This window comes from Mytilus edulis, chromosome 8 (assembly GCF_963676685.1).
Source record: "Mytilus edulis chromosome 8, xbMytEdul2.2, whole genome shotgun sequence".
Taxonomy (NCBI): Eukaryota; Metazoa; Mollusca; class Bivalvia; order Mytilida; family Mytilidae; genus Mytilus; species Mytilus edulis.
Window position 1 is genome coordinate 31,359,339 of NC_092351.1, and position 18,220 is coordinate 31,377,558.

Below are 18,220 nucleotides of genomic sequence, written 5' to 3' on the forward strand. Positions count from 1 at the left end.
ACCTGTACAATGCTGCAGGTCATGTTTTGAAAAATAAAAATTCCGTTTACTCTTATTCTTTGTGTGCAAATAAGTCAATGAATCAAGAAGAGCGTCAATGTGTTATTTATTTTATATACATGTTTTTACATTGACGTAACTTTATTTGAACCAACCACCTACATGTTATCTTAGTTCATATATTGATAGCTTGATATAAATTTTGAAATATTTTCATTTTATCTAACAAATTAAAGGTATGATTTTAGTTTGTATTAATTTTTTGTTAGATGCTTATTGTTGTCGAATGTTCAATATTGTGTTAAGAATATATTTTCTGATATTTCATAGGTGTGACCATGTTTATGGGTCATGTACATATGAAGAAGAAAACAAAACACTTAATGGGTATCGTTCACAAAGTAACTCTTCAGGTGAGTTTCAGTTGATACCCCTAAAGAAAATACGTGTGTTAAAAACCTGAGGAAAAATGAAAACATATCAAACTAAATATAACAGCTTACTTTTCATAACAAATAAATGAATAAAAAACAAATACAACAAAATTGAAGAAAACACACTATTACTGAAACATCCCAGACAAATACGTTGAGATGATTGAAGCACATAGATATAACTCAAAGCTGTTGTTTTTATTGAACCAACATTAATGTTCTCAATTCCACTGTTTTTTTTTACCTTTTTACTATTGATAATTATAACATCTCCGAGCATTATTTTTCAAGCAAAATATGAAAAACATTAAATTTCAGTGGAAATTCGAAACGTAAAGTTCCTTACCAAATGGCAAATCAAAAGCTCAAACACATCAAACAAACAGAAAACACTTTCATATATGAATTTGTTTGCCAATTGTCATTCCTGTAAAAGTTTAATCTTGAAAAAAAATGTGAAGCATCAAATTCGATAACATGCATAACGTATCACTCATTTACCCATTTCTTTTGGTATATAACAACGTCGCATATGGATCAAAATTAACACGTACAAGTTATGTTGTATATCTGTTCAAAGAATAGAAATGTCAAAGAAACCACATTTTGAATAAAGACAAATACATACATAAAGCCTAATCATAATTGACAGTAGGCTTTACAAAGACGTTATTTATCATCAAAGTTAATTACTGTTATTTACCAATATTTAATAGATACATGTTCATCAACAAAGCTGGTTAACTACTGTTTGACAATAGTTTGCATACTACTTGTTGTAGTCCTATGTATTTTTGTCAAAAAGCATAAACGTAATCTTAAAGAGAAGCAGCAATCTGCCATAAAAGATTGCGAAGACATTCACGATAATGCAAGATCAAATGAAAACAATGCAATTGACGATGGCATAAATACATATCACGTGATTGACGAAAGTCAGATGGACAAATCACGTGACGAACCCAACAGTGGAAATCCTTATCTGAATGTTTTATTTTCTGAAAGTGATTCTGTAGATGCGGATCCGAAAGACAGCAATACATGCAATGACGGATACTTAGATCCGTATCATTTAACAAGAGAACATTTGTCTCGTGATTTTGATGGGAAATTAAACCACAATGATTGTACAGAAGATGGATACCCCCTTTCGTATAACGCATTACTAGACAGACATCAATCCTTAAAACATATTATAAAAACAGCTGTTATCAGCACCGAGGCAGGAGAGTCGTTCTCTACAACTCCATCCGATCCTCATACGGATTTAGAGCGATATATACAGATGCATGGTCAATTACATACTTAATTGAAAGCATATTACATCAGTACAACATTTCTCCTGAAAAAACTTTAGCAGCTGCAAAATTAACTTCATTGACTATCGAATTGAATAGTGAAAGTATGCTTGTTGAGGATGAAGCGTTTGATGAAAGTGTATGTTAGAGCACCATACAATTCCTTGAAAAAAGTCAATTCATGTGTAAAAAACTTTAGTCTCTTCATATTTCGCGATATAATTGCCACTTTTTAGTAACATGCATCCAGAATTATTATTAATGTTGATAGATATTTCTTTGTACAACAAAAAAAGGATATACATCAGTTACCAAATGATGAAGATGTAAGCAACTATGTGTAACCGCATATCATTTTATAATGAAAAATAAAATCGTTTTGTAATCTATGATAGGAATAAGAAATGCTTCAAACGACAAAAGAACAACAGCTTTATTAATATAAAATACAATAAACGAATGAATATAATAGATAGCAAATAAATACAAAATTTGAATAATAGTCTTACTCAATTCACATTATTTGATTTACTAAATGGTGTTTAACGCCACTTACATAATTATTGTGCTATCTCATGGCTTTAAGTTATTATTGGTGGAGAAAGACGGAATACTCGAACAGAACCACCGAACTTCGGAGGAAAACTAACGAGTCTAGTGTATTTGAATGTGAATCATATGTACCTGCCACAGAACGTTATTAATTTCATAATTTGGATACAGGATAAGCACAAAATAAATTTCGAAATCAGCTGAAAACCAATAGTGACATTTTATAACAATTACATAAACCATCCAAATTACCAAGACTTTCATGTTGTCCGAAAGAGGTTTTTTTTGTTTGCATTAGACTATTTGGAGGACATGACAGTATGAATATCACACCAAATGCAAAATTCAAGAGCATAAAAACAAGAGAAACCAAACAGGCTTTGCAGCTATATTGGAACAACAACATTATGTGTCATGCAATTTCTTGAATGTATTGTCCTACTGTTTTCAATTGAGTTTGATTATTATTTTTTTAGCGTTCGTCTCTCATATTTCCATTTTTACATGGAAATTTGGAAAATATGTTATGCTAACTGCGCATAAGGGCGTGTTACTGAGCTTGTGATACCGTATATGCAAAACAGACATCTTCTAATTTGAACAACTGTAGCCTGAGACAGAATTAAAACTGACTTTCAGCTTGAAATGACCTGCATCAATAACCATAGTTTAAGGACGGATTGTTTCAATTTTAGACAAGTTTGTTGGAAGAAAAGGTGATGTTGAGTGAGCCTTACGTATGCGTAAATATATGTTGGCAAGTGCGAAAACGCAAGGCTATGGCCATATTTAATATCAAAATATGCAATCGATTTAAAAATTCATACATTTGAAAAATTCTCCAAAGTAAATATGATGAAAAAAGGATGCACTTATAAAACACTAAGCATTTTAATATTTTTAGACGAGATTAACCCACAAGTAAAGCTAAAGCAATGTTGTTGCTAATGCAATAAAGATTCATCATCATCATCATCAAGTCATTAATCAAAACTATAACTATAAATATTACCGTACAGCAACAAGCAAATGATAAAAAAAAATCATGCTTGTATAACACCATAACGTCTTACACTAAGTTCGATCAATAAATTTGAAAAGGCCATTAAGCAAAGTCATATGTATTTCACAGATAAAAATTGTTTTGCAGGTCTAAAGAAAAATCATATTCTGCATTTTCATGCAGAAAGTATAAAAGAAACATATTATTCTTGTTCAGTTAACAAATTGATCAAAAATCTTTGGAGGGTTGCCGCTCATATAGAAGCTCTTAAACCAAAAGTTCCAATGGGGAAGTTGAAATCATCCCTTCGTAAATTTTACGGACGTCATCAAGAATCGATTGAGGTTATGAAATAACCTATCACAGATGATATCGGATATGTTCCTTGCTTTGTAACTACAATCCTATTTCCTTTTCATTAATGTGACCTGCCGAATTAGACTATTTACCGGATGTGCACTAACTTGAGCAACACATATGGAGCAGGATCTGCTTATCCTTCCGGAACACATGAGATCACCCCAAGGTTTTGGTGGGTTCGTTTTGCTTAATCATTAGTTTTCTATTTTGAGTCTTGTGTACTGTTATTTGTCTGTTTGTCTTTTTCAATTCTAGCCATGGCGTTGTCAGTTTATTTTCGATCTATGAGTTTGACTGTCCCTCTGGTATCTTTTGCCCCTCTTTACAAATAATATTACAATTACTAAAAGTGTGTAACATTAAACAAAAACAACAGTACCATTATATATGAATACCTTAAATGATTTCGAAAAAGAGGATAAGAGAAACATTTATAATTTTTTTTTTCTGTTTAATCAAAATTATCATAAAATCATAAATTTGAAATGCCATTTTTTCAACTCTGTACAATCATACGTTTGCAGTGAATATCAACGTTACTGATGATTTTTTTCGTAGACAAAATGCGCATCTGGCTCGCAAATTGTGAATCCTCGAACATGTAACGTAATTATTTGCAATAATATATGCTGTAACTAGTAATGATATTTTGAAAGAGTTAATTAGATATAAAAAAAACATATGGTATAGGTGCCAATGAGACCATTATTCATCCAAGTGAAATGTGTCAAAGTCAACCATTATATGTCAAAGCACAGAGACCAGACTTACACCGAACAGCAAGAAATAAAAGGCCCTAAAATTGATAAGTGTACAACCATCCAAATCGGAAAACGAACGGTCTTATAGACATAAAATACGAGAAACACTTATGACCGGCATATAAAACAAAAAAAAAAACAATGAACAACAGGTTCCTGATATAGGACAGATTCAAACAAATGCAGCGGTTTTAAACGTTAAAACATGCGCCTACCTTAATACTAACTTGAAATACTAGTACAACATCACAAGTATATAAAGAATAATGTGCTTGCTGAAATCAGAGGCTTAAATAACACAGGCCCATTTTGAAAACTCTTTTATAAAAAAAAAACCAGACAAAGGATCAGTCAACTAAACACTACCATTACGAAAAAAGTGTAGGTTTTGAAATTAAGAGAGGTCACTAAGCTTGTCATCAATTGCAGTTTGTTAATGGTGCATTACAATATGTATATAACAATGTGTGATGGAATAAACTTAAAGAATTACAAAATTAATGTACTACTACATCGTAAGGTATTGTTGGAAATATCTTTCACAGGCTTACCGACTGGTGAATTAAGTCATTCTTTATTTGAGTATCAGACCAAAAAATACACATAATAATACTTTTTCAAAGCGGCGATTGGACAACATTTTCATGTCGCAAAGACAAATCGAAATTAGATACCTTTTATCTTTAAGATATATTTATGGACGCATCAAATTTATATAATGTTATTTGCTGTTTCTTGTCATATAAATAAAATCAAGTTTATTTTATATCTTACCTATAGAAAGCAATAAAATACATTTAGTCGAGTGGTACTGTCAAATCGATTGAATACTTGTAAATAAACTCATCATAGATACATAATTTTCTGATTTAATTTTGTAATAATAGTACAAATTGTGATATAATTTTCCACCAATGACTAAAACACAAACATAAATAAAGGCAACAGTAGTAAATCGCTGTTCAAATTCATTAATCGATAGAAAAAAATAAATCTGGTTCAAACTAAAACTGAGGGAAACGCATTAAATATAAGAGGAGAACAACGACACACCATAAAATTGTAACACACACAGAAACGAACTAAGCATTAGACAAAATCCGATGAGAATAACAAATATAATATCTAAATACATTAATTTGGAATAGAAAAGTACCGTGACACGTCTTATAATAAGGTGAATTCACACTCAAATATAACAGGACACAAACGACACAAAAGAAACACAACGTTAGAATATAACACATAGAAACGAACTATAATATAACAATGGCCATATTCCTGACTTGGAACAGGACATTTTTTAAAGAAAAAAATGGTGGGATGAACCTGGTTTTGTGGCATATCAAACCTCCCGCTTTAATGGCAATGTTGAAATGACACAACATTACAGGACTACAATACAAATAAATAGGAGAACATATTGGACAATAAAACACACGGATAAAAGCTAACAAAAGGCACCAGGTTTAAAATTTAATACGCCAGAAGTACGTTTTGTCCACACAAGAATTACTAGTGACGCCCAGATACAAAAGTTCGAAAGCCAAAACAAGTACAAAGTTGAACAGCACTGAGGAAAAGTTAAAAATAATTGTACCAAATACGGCTAAAGTTTTCTGCTTGGGATAAGAACATCCTTATTATTAAGAATATTTTATACTTTGCAAACAGTAACTTTTATAAAATGACTAAATAAAAGATATATAAAATTATGATAAATCTGAAGTATTAACTAATTACAGAAAAAAACCCGGATACATTACATAAACTAACATAATCCAACACAAAAAATAGACACATACAAACATATATTAATATACTACTAGTATACAAAAGAAACTTTTTGTCACCGTAAGGCGTTTTACGATGAGTAAAGCCTGTACCGCATAGTCAGCCGTGATGGTATTACATGGCATTACTTTTTCACATATTATATATCTTTCACAAAAAGCTGGAGATTCAGCTTAAGCAGAATTTAAGATTTCTTGATAAATTAAGAACATAATCTTTGACTATTGCTGGGGGTTTTTTTTATCAGAAAAACACTATTATAAAAGTGTTTTATTGTTGTTAAAAATCAATGTAATGCATTATATTACAATTACTTTTTTGTAATTAAACAACAGAAAATAGACCATTATCATCCACACCAATTAGCTTGTTTAACAATCAAAGTTTTCCCCATTTTGACACATGGTAATAAAATAAATTCGTTGTTTATTATATGATAAGGAAAGAAATTCTCAGTAAATATTTGTCATGGGAATGAATAAAACTTTTATAAAAGTGAAGTTTACATTAGTTAAAATAAATATTAAAATTTATGTCTGTAATTTCTGTTTAAGTATAGAACCATTAATTCAGACCCAGTCGGAAAGAACATACAAAAAAGTAGTACATATTTTAAAGAAAATAGTGCCTACGCATAGCTGTATCTTTGGCAATTGCGGGTATATTTGGTTAGTTGTGGTATCACATGAAAGCTTGGGGACTTGGGATCACTGTAGAAACCTTGTTGAAAGATTTATTTTAATTATAAAGAAGTATATGAAATTTTGATAGAAAGGCACATTTGACCTGTTGTTCAGATCAGAAGTTCCTATAAGTTTCTATACTATCAAACTTCAGGGAACCAGTACGCCCTTATATGCAATTAAAGGTATATTGATTTTTGCAGCACAAGTCAGGATAAGGTACAGTTTTGACATGAAATTTCTGCCTCTTTATTTGAACTTAAGACAAAGAAGCCATTAATGCTTGAAATTGCAGAAGTTAACATAGAAAGCAATAGGGCTATGAATTAGTGGTTTTATACCTTTAGATAAAACACAGAGATGTATACCTTGAAAACCGTTTGATGTTAAAATGTAAAAGTTGATTAGACATTTTCTTGTTACTTAAATTTGAAATGTATACCGAACAGTTATTGCATATACTAGATTCTTTCGTGACTTCATGTTGTTTTACATGATGCTTGTTTTTTTCACTCAATAATAACATTTCCCAATGTAATGTGTATTTCAATGCATTACTTTGCAAAAGTAATTGTAATATTATGCATTACTTTGATAAATGCATGGAAATTGTAATTGTAATTTAATGCATGCTTTTGTCAAAGTAATTGTAGTATAATGCATTACATTGCAATGTAGTTTGCCTAATGCCTGATGCAGAGTATAAGTTTTCTTAAGTCACATCCAATATTACTCCGTAGATTTTTTTTGTGTTTTCCAAAAGATGGGATGGGAACATTATATCAATTATATATTCGTAAACATTTTATATGATCTTTTGTTTTCACCGTTTATTGCTAAGACCGCGTTTGTTTTGTTAAGGTATGCATCTCCTTTTCACTTAGCTACAAATGTAGAACACATTTTGTTTAGGGGCCAGCTGAAACCCGCCTCCAGATGACGAATTTTCATGCTATGTTGAAGACCCTTAAGTGGTCTTCAGCTGCTTTCTTTCCTTTGTTCAGGTTGTTGTCTCTTTGACACCATATACATTTTCATTTTATTTAATATCGTTCATTTAGAATTTTTTTTAAATTCTCGATTGATTTCCCTTACTGGTGCAGCTTTTGTAATAACTCTACTTGTGGGTTAAAGTGTACAATTCAATAACATAATATTTATCTATGATGCGATGTATTAACGGAAATAGCTAAATATTTCCTTAACAATAAATTTTTGATTGTGTTTTGTATATGTGAACTTTGTTTCCTGTGTTGATTTTGTACTGGAAACAATTGAAACGTAATCGTTCAGTGTTTGGTTATGTCTAACTAAAACATTAGCTATTTCCAACAACACAAATGCTAGTTTTGCTGTATTATGTTTTGTTACCTGTTCTGTTCATCATTCATGGATCCTGTTTAACAGGAAATGTGTGTACAAATCGTACAACGTGAGTATTTTTCAAAATAAATAAAGACTATATGAATTTGGCAGAAATTTAAAAAAAAAGTTTATTTGAACTTCACGTCGATTGGCGCTATCAACATGATAGTCTGAACTAATTTTATGTGTAAATTATGCATACCTTTCAAAATGAATTTTTTTGGAGTGTACGTCGATTACCGCTATCAACCGAGTCTGACCTTTATATTCATACCTTACACTTTTGATATGTAAAACGCGAGTTTCCATTTAAGAGGGAGTATGAAATGTAAGTTGTGCATTGATCATATCCTACAAACGTACTTTATTTGACCTTTTAATATTTGTTTTATTCATTCGCCACTGATGAGTCCTTTAAATTTGTAGATGTAATGCATATATATGTATATAGCAAAACAAATTTTAATCCTGGTATATATGATGAGTTGGTATATGTCACTTGAAATATATTTTTGTCTTATTGTATATACAATTGTACAGCTCATATTTGCAATGGAATGGATTGAAAGCAGCCTTAAAACATGGTGTTTAAATGTTCTCCTTTCAATAATAACACTCATGATCAATGTAAACATTTCAACATCTATGTCTGACATGAATATATCTATTGACATATATATTTAATATATATTTTATCATCTACTAGTATATAAAAGAGTTTCCCTTTCTAAGAAACAGCGAAATATGCAGTAAATAACTGTGAATATTTAACGAATTATATGTGACTTTGGTAAACGTAGTGATTCAGATGAAATCTCAATTTTGAATAGCATTTTAAAAGCTTCAAGCGCTGTTTATTTGTTACTGAATGGTCCTCGAGGACAATCAAAAGTTTCACAATACTGTTATTTGTATGTCAAATAATTGACTTTGCTCATTGAAAACGGTTAAATGTATCTACAAATTTTCGGGGAACTCCAGTGAGTCGTTTATATAATCTTTTTTTTTCAATTGATTCTAATTTAGCATCGACTAACAGATAACAACAATACATTCTTTTGTAGAAAAGTTGGACGGAATTAAACGTTGTGAATTTATTTACAAAAAAGGCATGATCTAAACATCAACATCGTTTTTTTCCCTAATATAAATTTTGAATCTGATCATAATGACACATAATGCATCTATAGAGAAGATATTTATCTCAGCTCTCTCTTTTTTTTAATGCCCTGTAATGGGAAACATATTTGAGATCACCGTGGCCTTTTCAAACAAAAAAAGGCATACGGTTTGTTACTTGTGTACAATGTGGAGTTTAGTATGGCGTTCATTATCACTGAACTAGTATATATATTTGTTTAGGGTCCAGCTGAAGGACGCCAGCGGGTGCGGGAATTTATCGCTGCATTGAAGACCTGTTGGTGACCTTCTGATGTTGTCTTCTCTATGGTCGGGTTGTTGTCTCATTGACACATTCCCCATTTCCATTCTCAATTTTATGTATGCTAATTTTAACTTCAATAATCATGATCTACTATAAGTCATCATTATTCACTCCTTCGTCAAATCAAAACATGAAAATACTTTTATTTCTAAAACAAATGCAATGCTTCATTTTCGGGGAAATATTAGACTTGTGGAAATCAAGTTAAAGAGGTTAGATTCAGGAACAAAAATGCCGCAAAATTGAACGTTTACAACTTTAACAAAGGAATTCCAAACAATGCGCAAATAAAAACATTCGTTAAATTGAATTTTTTTTTTACACCTTATATATTTGTTTTAACCATTTTAGCCAAGAGGACTACTGCTGCTTTGGAAGTGAGCAGATTGGTGACAATTGTCAAGGCAAGTTATTGAGAATAAAACCCATAGTAAAATCAAAACTGATCATATTTCTTACCGACATGAAAAAGCTTGTCAAATTGTTAATATAAGTATTTCGTTTTTAGTCTTGGTATTTAAGCAAATATTTGATGTATTTGATAAACACTTTAGGAAACATCTGGATAAATGTGATAATCAAAACTCGATATTTATTTTTTTTTTATAAAAAGTCTATACAATTATCATAGTAAGGACCATATAATTATTAAAACGGAATGTATTTTTGCGTGTTCCATATTATCAAATGCAATTATTTGTAAGGCTCCAAAAATGTCACCACAACCCTTTCTAATTTCGTAAGATACCAAGTGCATAATTCAAAACTAATATTTCAATCGAATCTAACATCGTCAGGGTAATAAACAGAACAATGATAAAAGATATACAAGGTCATAAAACTAAAAAAGTTGTTAAGAAAAATGAGAATACTTACTATTTCTGAAGAAGATCTCATAAGCTCCAGTTGAGGAAACTTACCTTTTTGGTTAGATAACAATATATCATAATTCTTAAAGGTACAGAACAGAGTGTAAATCTTGTTATATAAGCTCTGATTATATCCTTATCATTAGTGTACAGTTTGACTATTACAGGCAGTATCGTTCCATATCAAGTAAAGTATTTTGATAAAGTTACATAGTTAAAGTTAATATTACAGTATGCCAAATAGGATATAATACAGAAGAAAATGGAATTCCATGCCAACCGTGTGGTCCTCGTAATTACGGCAAGAAATGTACAAGCATCTGTAAATGTTCCATAACTGAAAGGTAATATGAACACATGAGGGAAAACCAAAATTACATGAAAATTCAAACAACAAAGCCCACATAATACACGGTGTTCAAAACGAAACAGGTATTAAAGCAAACTTTTCCTATTTCTATATATATTGCCACTAGTTTGAACAAAATGACACTATGTTCATTTGAGACTATATACACAATACGTTTGCTTTTTGTAATTCATTTAGAGATAAATAACTGTGATATAAATAACAGATAATAATGAGTAAATTCTAGGCTTTAGATTCCGACAGACTGAATTACAAGAAGCGGATTATTGTTTTTGTTAGTAAAAACTGCTATCGTATTTTAATTACTGTCGGTAGTGAAACATAAAACATTAAACAGAAACACTTCAGTGATTTAGATGATTGATTGATTGTTGGTTGCTTAACGTTCAGTGGCAAATATGTCATGCATGTTCAGGACGAGAACAAGTGAACAATAAATACAATAGGTAGGTCTTTACATGATAGAGGTCATTCAGGATGATGGTCAGGGAAATTTGGACTCCCACTGGAAAATGAGAGTATAAAGGATTTTAAGAAAATATTAGTTTTTTGGAAGACAGACGCACTTCAAAATTTAAAGCCTTGTGGCTAGTATGAGTTTACCAATTGTACAAATGGTAGCTGCGAACGAAACAGTTCTTTTAGATAAATTCATGATTGATACCAGAATTTAGTACTGTACGCCAAACGAGCAGCTTATCAACAACAGAATCATTGGTGATATTGGAATCAAAAACGCTAAAAAAAGGCAAAAAATCAAAATACGAAGCATTTAGAACAAAACAAAAGGTACCTTATAGCAAGTCTTCATTCTAGAATTAATGATATTTCGTAGATGTAACCATGTTAATGGCTCCTGTACTTCTGAAGAACAAATCACGACACTAAGTCCGTATGTTTCTACAGATACCACCTCAGGTAAGTTTTGATTTTACATAATGTAATGGTTTATGATCTTGCATTTTCCACTTGTTTATATGAATTTACGTATGAAATTGTTCCAATCATGCTGTTTTGACAATCTCCTTTTAAATAATATAATAGGTGTGACTTATGCAAATCCGGACCTCAGAAGAGTATACGTAGGACATTCTTCTATACTTTAATTTTGCTTAGATAAATGCATAAAATTGTTGCTTTTATTTCAATGACCAGACTTTGACACTTGTTATCGCAGAGATATATAGTGGTATGTGCATTGTAAACATGTTGACATACTAAAATTGGCAATACATTGATCGATTTCACCCATGTTTTCATAGTCACAAAATTATAACCTGGGTTCTCAGGCATCCTTGAATAAAACGGATCATTAAACAGCCCTATTTCGTCCATTTAAAATCAAAATCCTGATCAATAAATAAAAAATTAATTAATTAATAGTCAAGTACATGATAAGTGCAGGATATCCAGTCTCATTTAACAACATATTGGTATCAATTATTAAATCTTATGAGGTAGAAAAGTCTTGGAACTTCACAAAGGCAAGGTTCAATTCCTGAGTATCACTTGCCCAGTTGTCAGCAGTTTTCGGATGACATGAATTTAAATTGATATGGTCTGAAAAAAATATAAATCATCTGTTTACAAAACCTTGCCTTTTTGAAGTTTCAAGGCTTTTCTACCTCAGTTATAGATAAAGCCATGTTTGACAAATCCTTTAGGACTCTGTTCATCAATGCTCCTAAATTTCATACTTTATTTGGGCATTTTAACTTTGATTTTTTATTCGAGCGTCCCCGTTGAGGTTTTTTGTAGACGAAACACGATTCTGACGCAAGAACACAATTGCAATCCTCGTATCTATGATGAGTTATCCACATTATCAGAATGATTAACATCAAATATTCATATTTTGAAAATACATTCATCTACCAGTTTCAAGGGGCTAACTTTCATTTAGTGTTGATTGTGTGACAAAATGTTTCAATATATTTTTTTAAATGTTTCAATAAATTTTTTTTATTACTTTCGATAGATGAAATCAAAATCAAAAGTACAACATGTACAAGCAGAACTACTTTTATCAAGAAATTGGAAATCACAGGTAAGATATATTGCATACATGTGTTTTGCATTAAAACGATCATTCCAGAGTTATCATAAAAGGTAGATGTATATATAAATACAGTCAAAACATTACAGATGACACAAAAAGAAAGAAAACCGCTTAAATTACTTTTTGTCAATAATATTTTCAAATATAACAAGAACTATCTTTAAAAAAGATATCCGACGTATTTAATTTGAGTATATGTTTAAAACTATCATTTCGATAACCTTTAGAAGCACAAAGATACCATTTAAATAACGTTTTCTCTGTTTGTGTTCAGTATTCTCGGTCCTCGTATCTTTCTGTTTACATTCACCAAAACCCCGAGGAAATCTCACATGTGTAGGTGCGTTCTTAAAGTCATGTACGTTCGTACAACAACGTTTACATTAAAAATTATATAATTGTCCCGAATAAACAGCTGTCACGGATGCAAGGAGCTATTGGAGAAACAATTATTTTAATAAAAATATAAATCTTTGTAAGATCTAGTTCAAATATTTATAGTTTTTCACTTGCTTTCCATCACGATCTAATTAACGAGACGTTTTTTCAAACACAACCAAATCACCCACCTTGACAGCATTTTGTCCAATCACAGAAAGGATTTTCGAGCATGCGCATTCTGTTGCCATAGTTAAGCGTCCTTAAGTTCAAAGGGCACAAACCAAAACTATACAGATTACGTCGGAAAAAAATCTCATTATTCTTAGCAGGATATTAAAACTGTATTGGAAACGACAATTGCATTTTCATGTTGATGGATATATTTGTTTAACTTTTTATGGTAAATTTTAAAAACTAAACCATTTACTACACACTGAAGGATTTTTACATGTTGTGTGAATCATCAATTGTTATTTAATTGTCAACAAGCTGCTAAAAATTACTATTGCTTTTTTAAATTTTATTTTACTTTTTTCCACAAAATACTTCACAATATACAAAATCACGAAATCACTTATTGTTTGTTTTTATTAATTTAATGTATAATAGGATTTAACGTTTAGTTTTAACATCAATTGACGATATATAGATTTGTCATTCTTTATCTTTTCTAGACAAAGTTTCTGATGAAACAGTAACAAAATCTGTTAAAAATAATCTTCTTGAACAAACAGGTATGTGATTTGTGCAAAAGGCTTGGCAAAATTTGACTTTATAGTTCGTACTTTCTTGATCAATACATGCCAAATAATAGTGAAATGTATACCCTTCTATTTTTTTTAGGAATACACACACAACATTGAACAACATACCATATTTTATTTCTACAAGTTCTAAATTAATTTAAAAGTTCTGGCACTCTCTGTTACTATTAAAGTCTTACGAAATGCAAGTAAAATATTCAATATTCATCGACTATCTTAACCATATTTTTTTGTTTTTTTAAATAAGAAGATGTAGTATGATTGCAAATGAGACAACTCTTCATAAAGGACCAGACATGTCATAACTTAAACAACTAAAGATCAATGTGCCACCTTCTACGATAAGCTAAACCAATACTACATTGTCAGTTATAAACAATGGCCTTGTTTGTGAACCAACCAATGAACGAAAAATAAATATGAGGCATAACAAGAAAGACAAACAAATACTAAATAACAGGTTTCTTGCTTGGTACAGGCACCAAAAGATTGTGCTGGATTATACATCTTTTCTTACTCCCAATTACATTCCGACAATGGTGCTCAGTACAACAAAAGAATAAAAATTCAAAATCACTTGAAATGCTTAACTATTTAGTTCGACAAAAAACAGTAAAACAGCTTACATTAGTACAGACTTGCAATGACAGGGAATTAATGAATCCCTTTAACAACAACAAACACTAAGTTCAGATCTGACAGTTCTCGCAGATATTTTTAGCTATTATTTAGTCAATGACAAATAAAAAATATCAAGCAGTACACATCCAACATTTTTGTATAATGGTATTCATTTTTTTTTTCTCGCAATATATATAATATTTGAATTATTCACCAGTTGCATAGCAATTGCAGCAATCAGTCAATCATGTTTTACAATTTTTATACTTTTTGAAGTTTAAATTCATGACTTACTTATATTTTATAGGCCCTTTTACAACAACGAACCTGATAATCTACTGTCTGTCAGCAGCATGTTTCATACTTGTTATGGTATTGTGCTATAAACATAAACTAAAAGCTATGAAGAAAAAGCTACGTGTAATTACAAATCCAGAAGCCGTTGTTTTGAATGTTCCGAATGAGAAACCAAATGCTGAGGAAAGTGAGATGGAAAGCGACTTATACATGTATCACGTGATTGATGAAAGTCAGATGGTAGTATCATGTGACAAACCGAATAAACCGAATAAACCGAATAAAGCAAATGTTTACTTAGACGTTGTAAGTTCGTCTGTAAGTGAATCTTCGGACATTGAAGATAAAACTAAAGACGCTAACGAATATCTTCATCCATATCACTCATTAGTAGAAAACACAAATTCCCATGATTATGAAGGGGACTCAAACTTCCATGATAAAACAGAAGATGGATACCTCCATCCGTATAACGCTTTACTGGAAAAACGGAAATCTATAAAACATGACTACGAAAAAGGTGTCATACAAACTAATGGGAGCAATTCCTCATCTTCGACTTCATCTCTTCCGAATTCCGATAAAGAGGGATATATGCATATGTATCAGCAATTAGAAAAACAAATGAAAAGGAAATCACATAAGTATGAAATATCTGCTGAAATAAACATAACAGCTGGAAGGTCAAATTCATTTAACATTGTAATGAATGGTAACACTACGCAAACCCAAAATATCGTGCGTAAAAATAACGAAAGTGTAAGTCAAGACGAATTAAAATTGCCAACTACAATGTCATCCATGTCAAAATTACTTGACCAGGAAAATTACCGAAATATCATAGAAGAGGACTGTAAAACAAAAGGCCAAACACTTTGAAGTTGATGGTAAAAAAAAGAAATGCTCTTCAACTTTTTTATTGTTTGGATTTCTTACAATTTGATCTGATTGTCACTCATGACTCGAATGTAAGCAAAACGCACGTATCAAATTATTAGCCAAGTACCTTTCATTACTATTTACACCACTGGGTCGATGCCACTGCTGATGCACGTTTCGTCCCTGAGGGTATGCCCAGCACTTCGATGTTGACATGCATATATATCATATGGTCATTATTATAAATAAACTGTTTGCAAAAGTATGAGTTATTCCAAATTCTTAGGATTTTTTTTGTCCCAGGCATAAATATCCTTAGCCGTATTATGCACTATGTTTTGGAATTTTGGTTCCTCAATGTTTTTCATACCGTTGATAACTATAACAGTTCCCTTCTCATTTCCCTTTACGTATTGATTAAAAGAGTTTCTGTCGAAGGTAAAATGCGCAATTTACTTTCACTGCAGCGAACCTAGTGTAATACCTCACTTTGAATAACGGAATATCTACGGATATATTCAAAACTAATATTTAACAGCGAAAAAGTCCCTTAAAAAATTCTAGCACCGAAGTCATAGAACATTAGGCATGTATGCCTTAGATGAATTAAATATGATAACTATTTGAGATTTTTAAGTGAGATTAAACAAGACCTGGAAGATAAATATTTCAGCAACTTTTAAAACTAGAAAATAAAATACACAGTTCCAATTTATTTTATTAGATTATTGATTTAAAACAAAGAGATTATTGTCTATGTAATAAACATGAAGATTGCTCAATTATTGGTTTTTGGTTGCTTAACGTTCAGTGGAAAATACTTCATGCATGTTCAAGACGAGAACCAGGAGCTGGAAATTCAGAGGTTGTCGTTTGCTACTGTATAGTTTTATGTAATTTATGTATTTTGTTTATGGTATTTATTTTACACAAACCAGGCTGTTAGTTTTACAGCTATATATGCGGTTTGGTTCCGCTCATTTTTGTAGCAATTTTTTTATGTGCTTTGGTCTCTTGTGGAGAGTTGTCTCATTGGCTGCTATAACACACCTTTTTATTTTTATACTAACAATACTGACAATAGGTAGGTCCTGTAAATAAACACATCATATATACCAGGATTGAAATTTTATATTTACGCCAGACGCGCGTTTCTTTACTAGAGACCGTCCGCTATAAAGGCCGAGAAGATTTGGATTGCCGATGTGGACATATCACACAGAAATGTAAACACCTAGTTATCAATAACTGTATAACTATATGACAATAAAACACTAAGACATTCTTGAAGGTCTTGTCTGGAATTAACCTACATGGCATACGAATCATACATTTCAACTATGTGAGGCAAATTTGACCCCAGATAAATGACACTATCCTTTTTTATTCCTAATTGTTTATCTCCTCGTATGCATACATCCGGGGTTTCAAATGTTTGAGTTTTAGCGTTGACGATGAAAGTTAAATGCGGAAAAAATGTTTTGATGCATCACATTTATAAGATGTCATTCATTTACTATGAAACAACAAATAGGCAAAATAATCACGGGTATTCTATTTCATACTAACAGAAAAGCTAAATTTCAAGAGACAGCAAGTAGATACATTGACGGAAAAAATCAGAAACTATATTCCTACAGAAAAAAAAAGTTATATATTTAGAAGTGGAATAAATCGACGCGTGTTAGCCATGTTAGCAGCACAACGAAATCAAAATCTATGTTATGTTATAGTCATTACTTCATTTAGTTGTTGTTAATTATATTACATTTTATCCAATTGATGTTATACGTGTACTGTTTGATAGGTTCGCCTAAAGAACATGATATTTTATTGGTTGATGTTGACGCTGTTAACTAGCTGTAAGATATTGCAAATAATCTGAAATCTATAGTTTGTGTTATCAATGATTTTGTTAGTTGTTTTTGTCCTTTTATAATTAAAAATGAGTAAAGAAACTTTCATAATGATTTTTATTGTTGTTGATTTATTATGTTGTTACACCACTTTTCCAAATCAGGGGGGGGGGGGGGGGGGGTTGGCGCCTACAAACCTGAGTAGTCGTGTAACATTCTGTATATGCATGTCCTAAGGTAAGAGCCTAGATGTAGACATTTTTTGTTTCTCTTTTATTGTTTGTTGTATAATTGTATCTTTATCGACTTGACCATCAACTGATAGTATGATTTATCAATTATCCAATGTATCAACGGAAATACCTTATTACTTCCCTGACAATCATTTTCGATTGTGCTTTGCCAAAAGACGTGGACTTTGGTGTTTGTT

The 18,220-nt window shown here is 31.1% G+C and overlaps 1 protein-coding gene across 1 annotated transcript; it reads left to right on the forward strand.

Moving 5' to 3' along the window:
- The first annotated feature begins 8,113 nt into the window (after positions 1 to 8,113).
- Positions 8,114 to 17,901, forward strand: LOC139485341 (uncharacterized). The gene is made up of 7 exons (XM_071269757.1): positions 8,114 to 8,317; positions 10,046 to 10,098; positions 10,796 to 10,907; positions 11,769 to 11,851; positions 12,912 to 12,980; positions 14,048 to 14,107; positions 15,066 to 17,901. Exons 1-7 carry the CDS (start codon positions 8,226 to 8,228, stop codon positions 15,932 to 15,934), a joined length of 1,338 nt encoding a protein of 445 aa, XP_071125858.1. The 5' UTR covers positions 8,114 to 8,225; the 3' UTR covers positions 15,935 to 17,901.
- Positions 17,902 to 18,220: the final 319 nt, after the last annotated feature.

What these genes read in the sequence shown, in the direction of transcription:
- LOC139485341 (XM_071269757.1), top strand. Translation starts at nt 8,226, where the DNA reads ATGCTAGTTTTGCTGTATTATGTTTTGTTACCTGTTCTGTTCATCATT. An exon ending in GTGTGTACAAATCGTACAAC is followed by an intron (nt 8,318 to 10,045) that starts GTGAGTATTTTT and finishes TAACCATTTTAG; the next exon opens with CCAAGAGGACTACTGCTGCT. An exon ending in TTCTACAGATACCACCTCAG is followed by an intron (nt 11,852 to 12,911) that starts GTAAGTTTTGAT and finishes TACTTTCGATAG; the next exon opens with ATGAAATCAAAATCAAAAGT.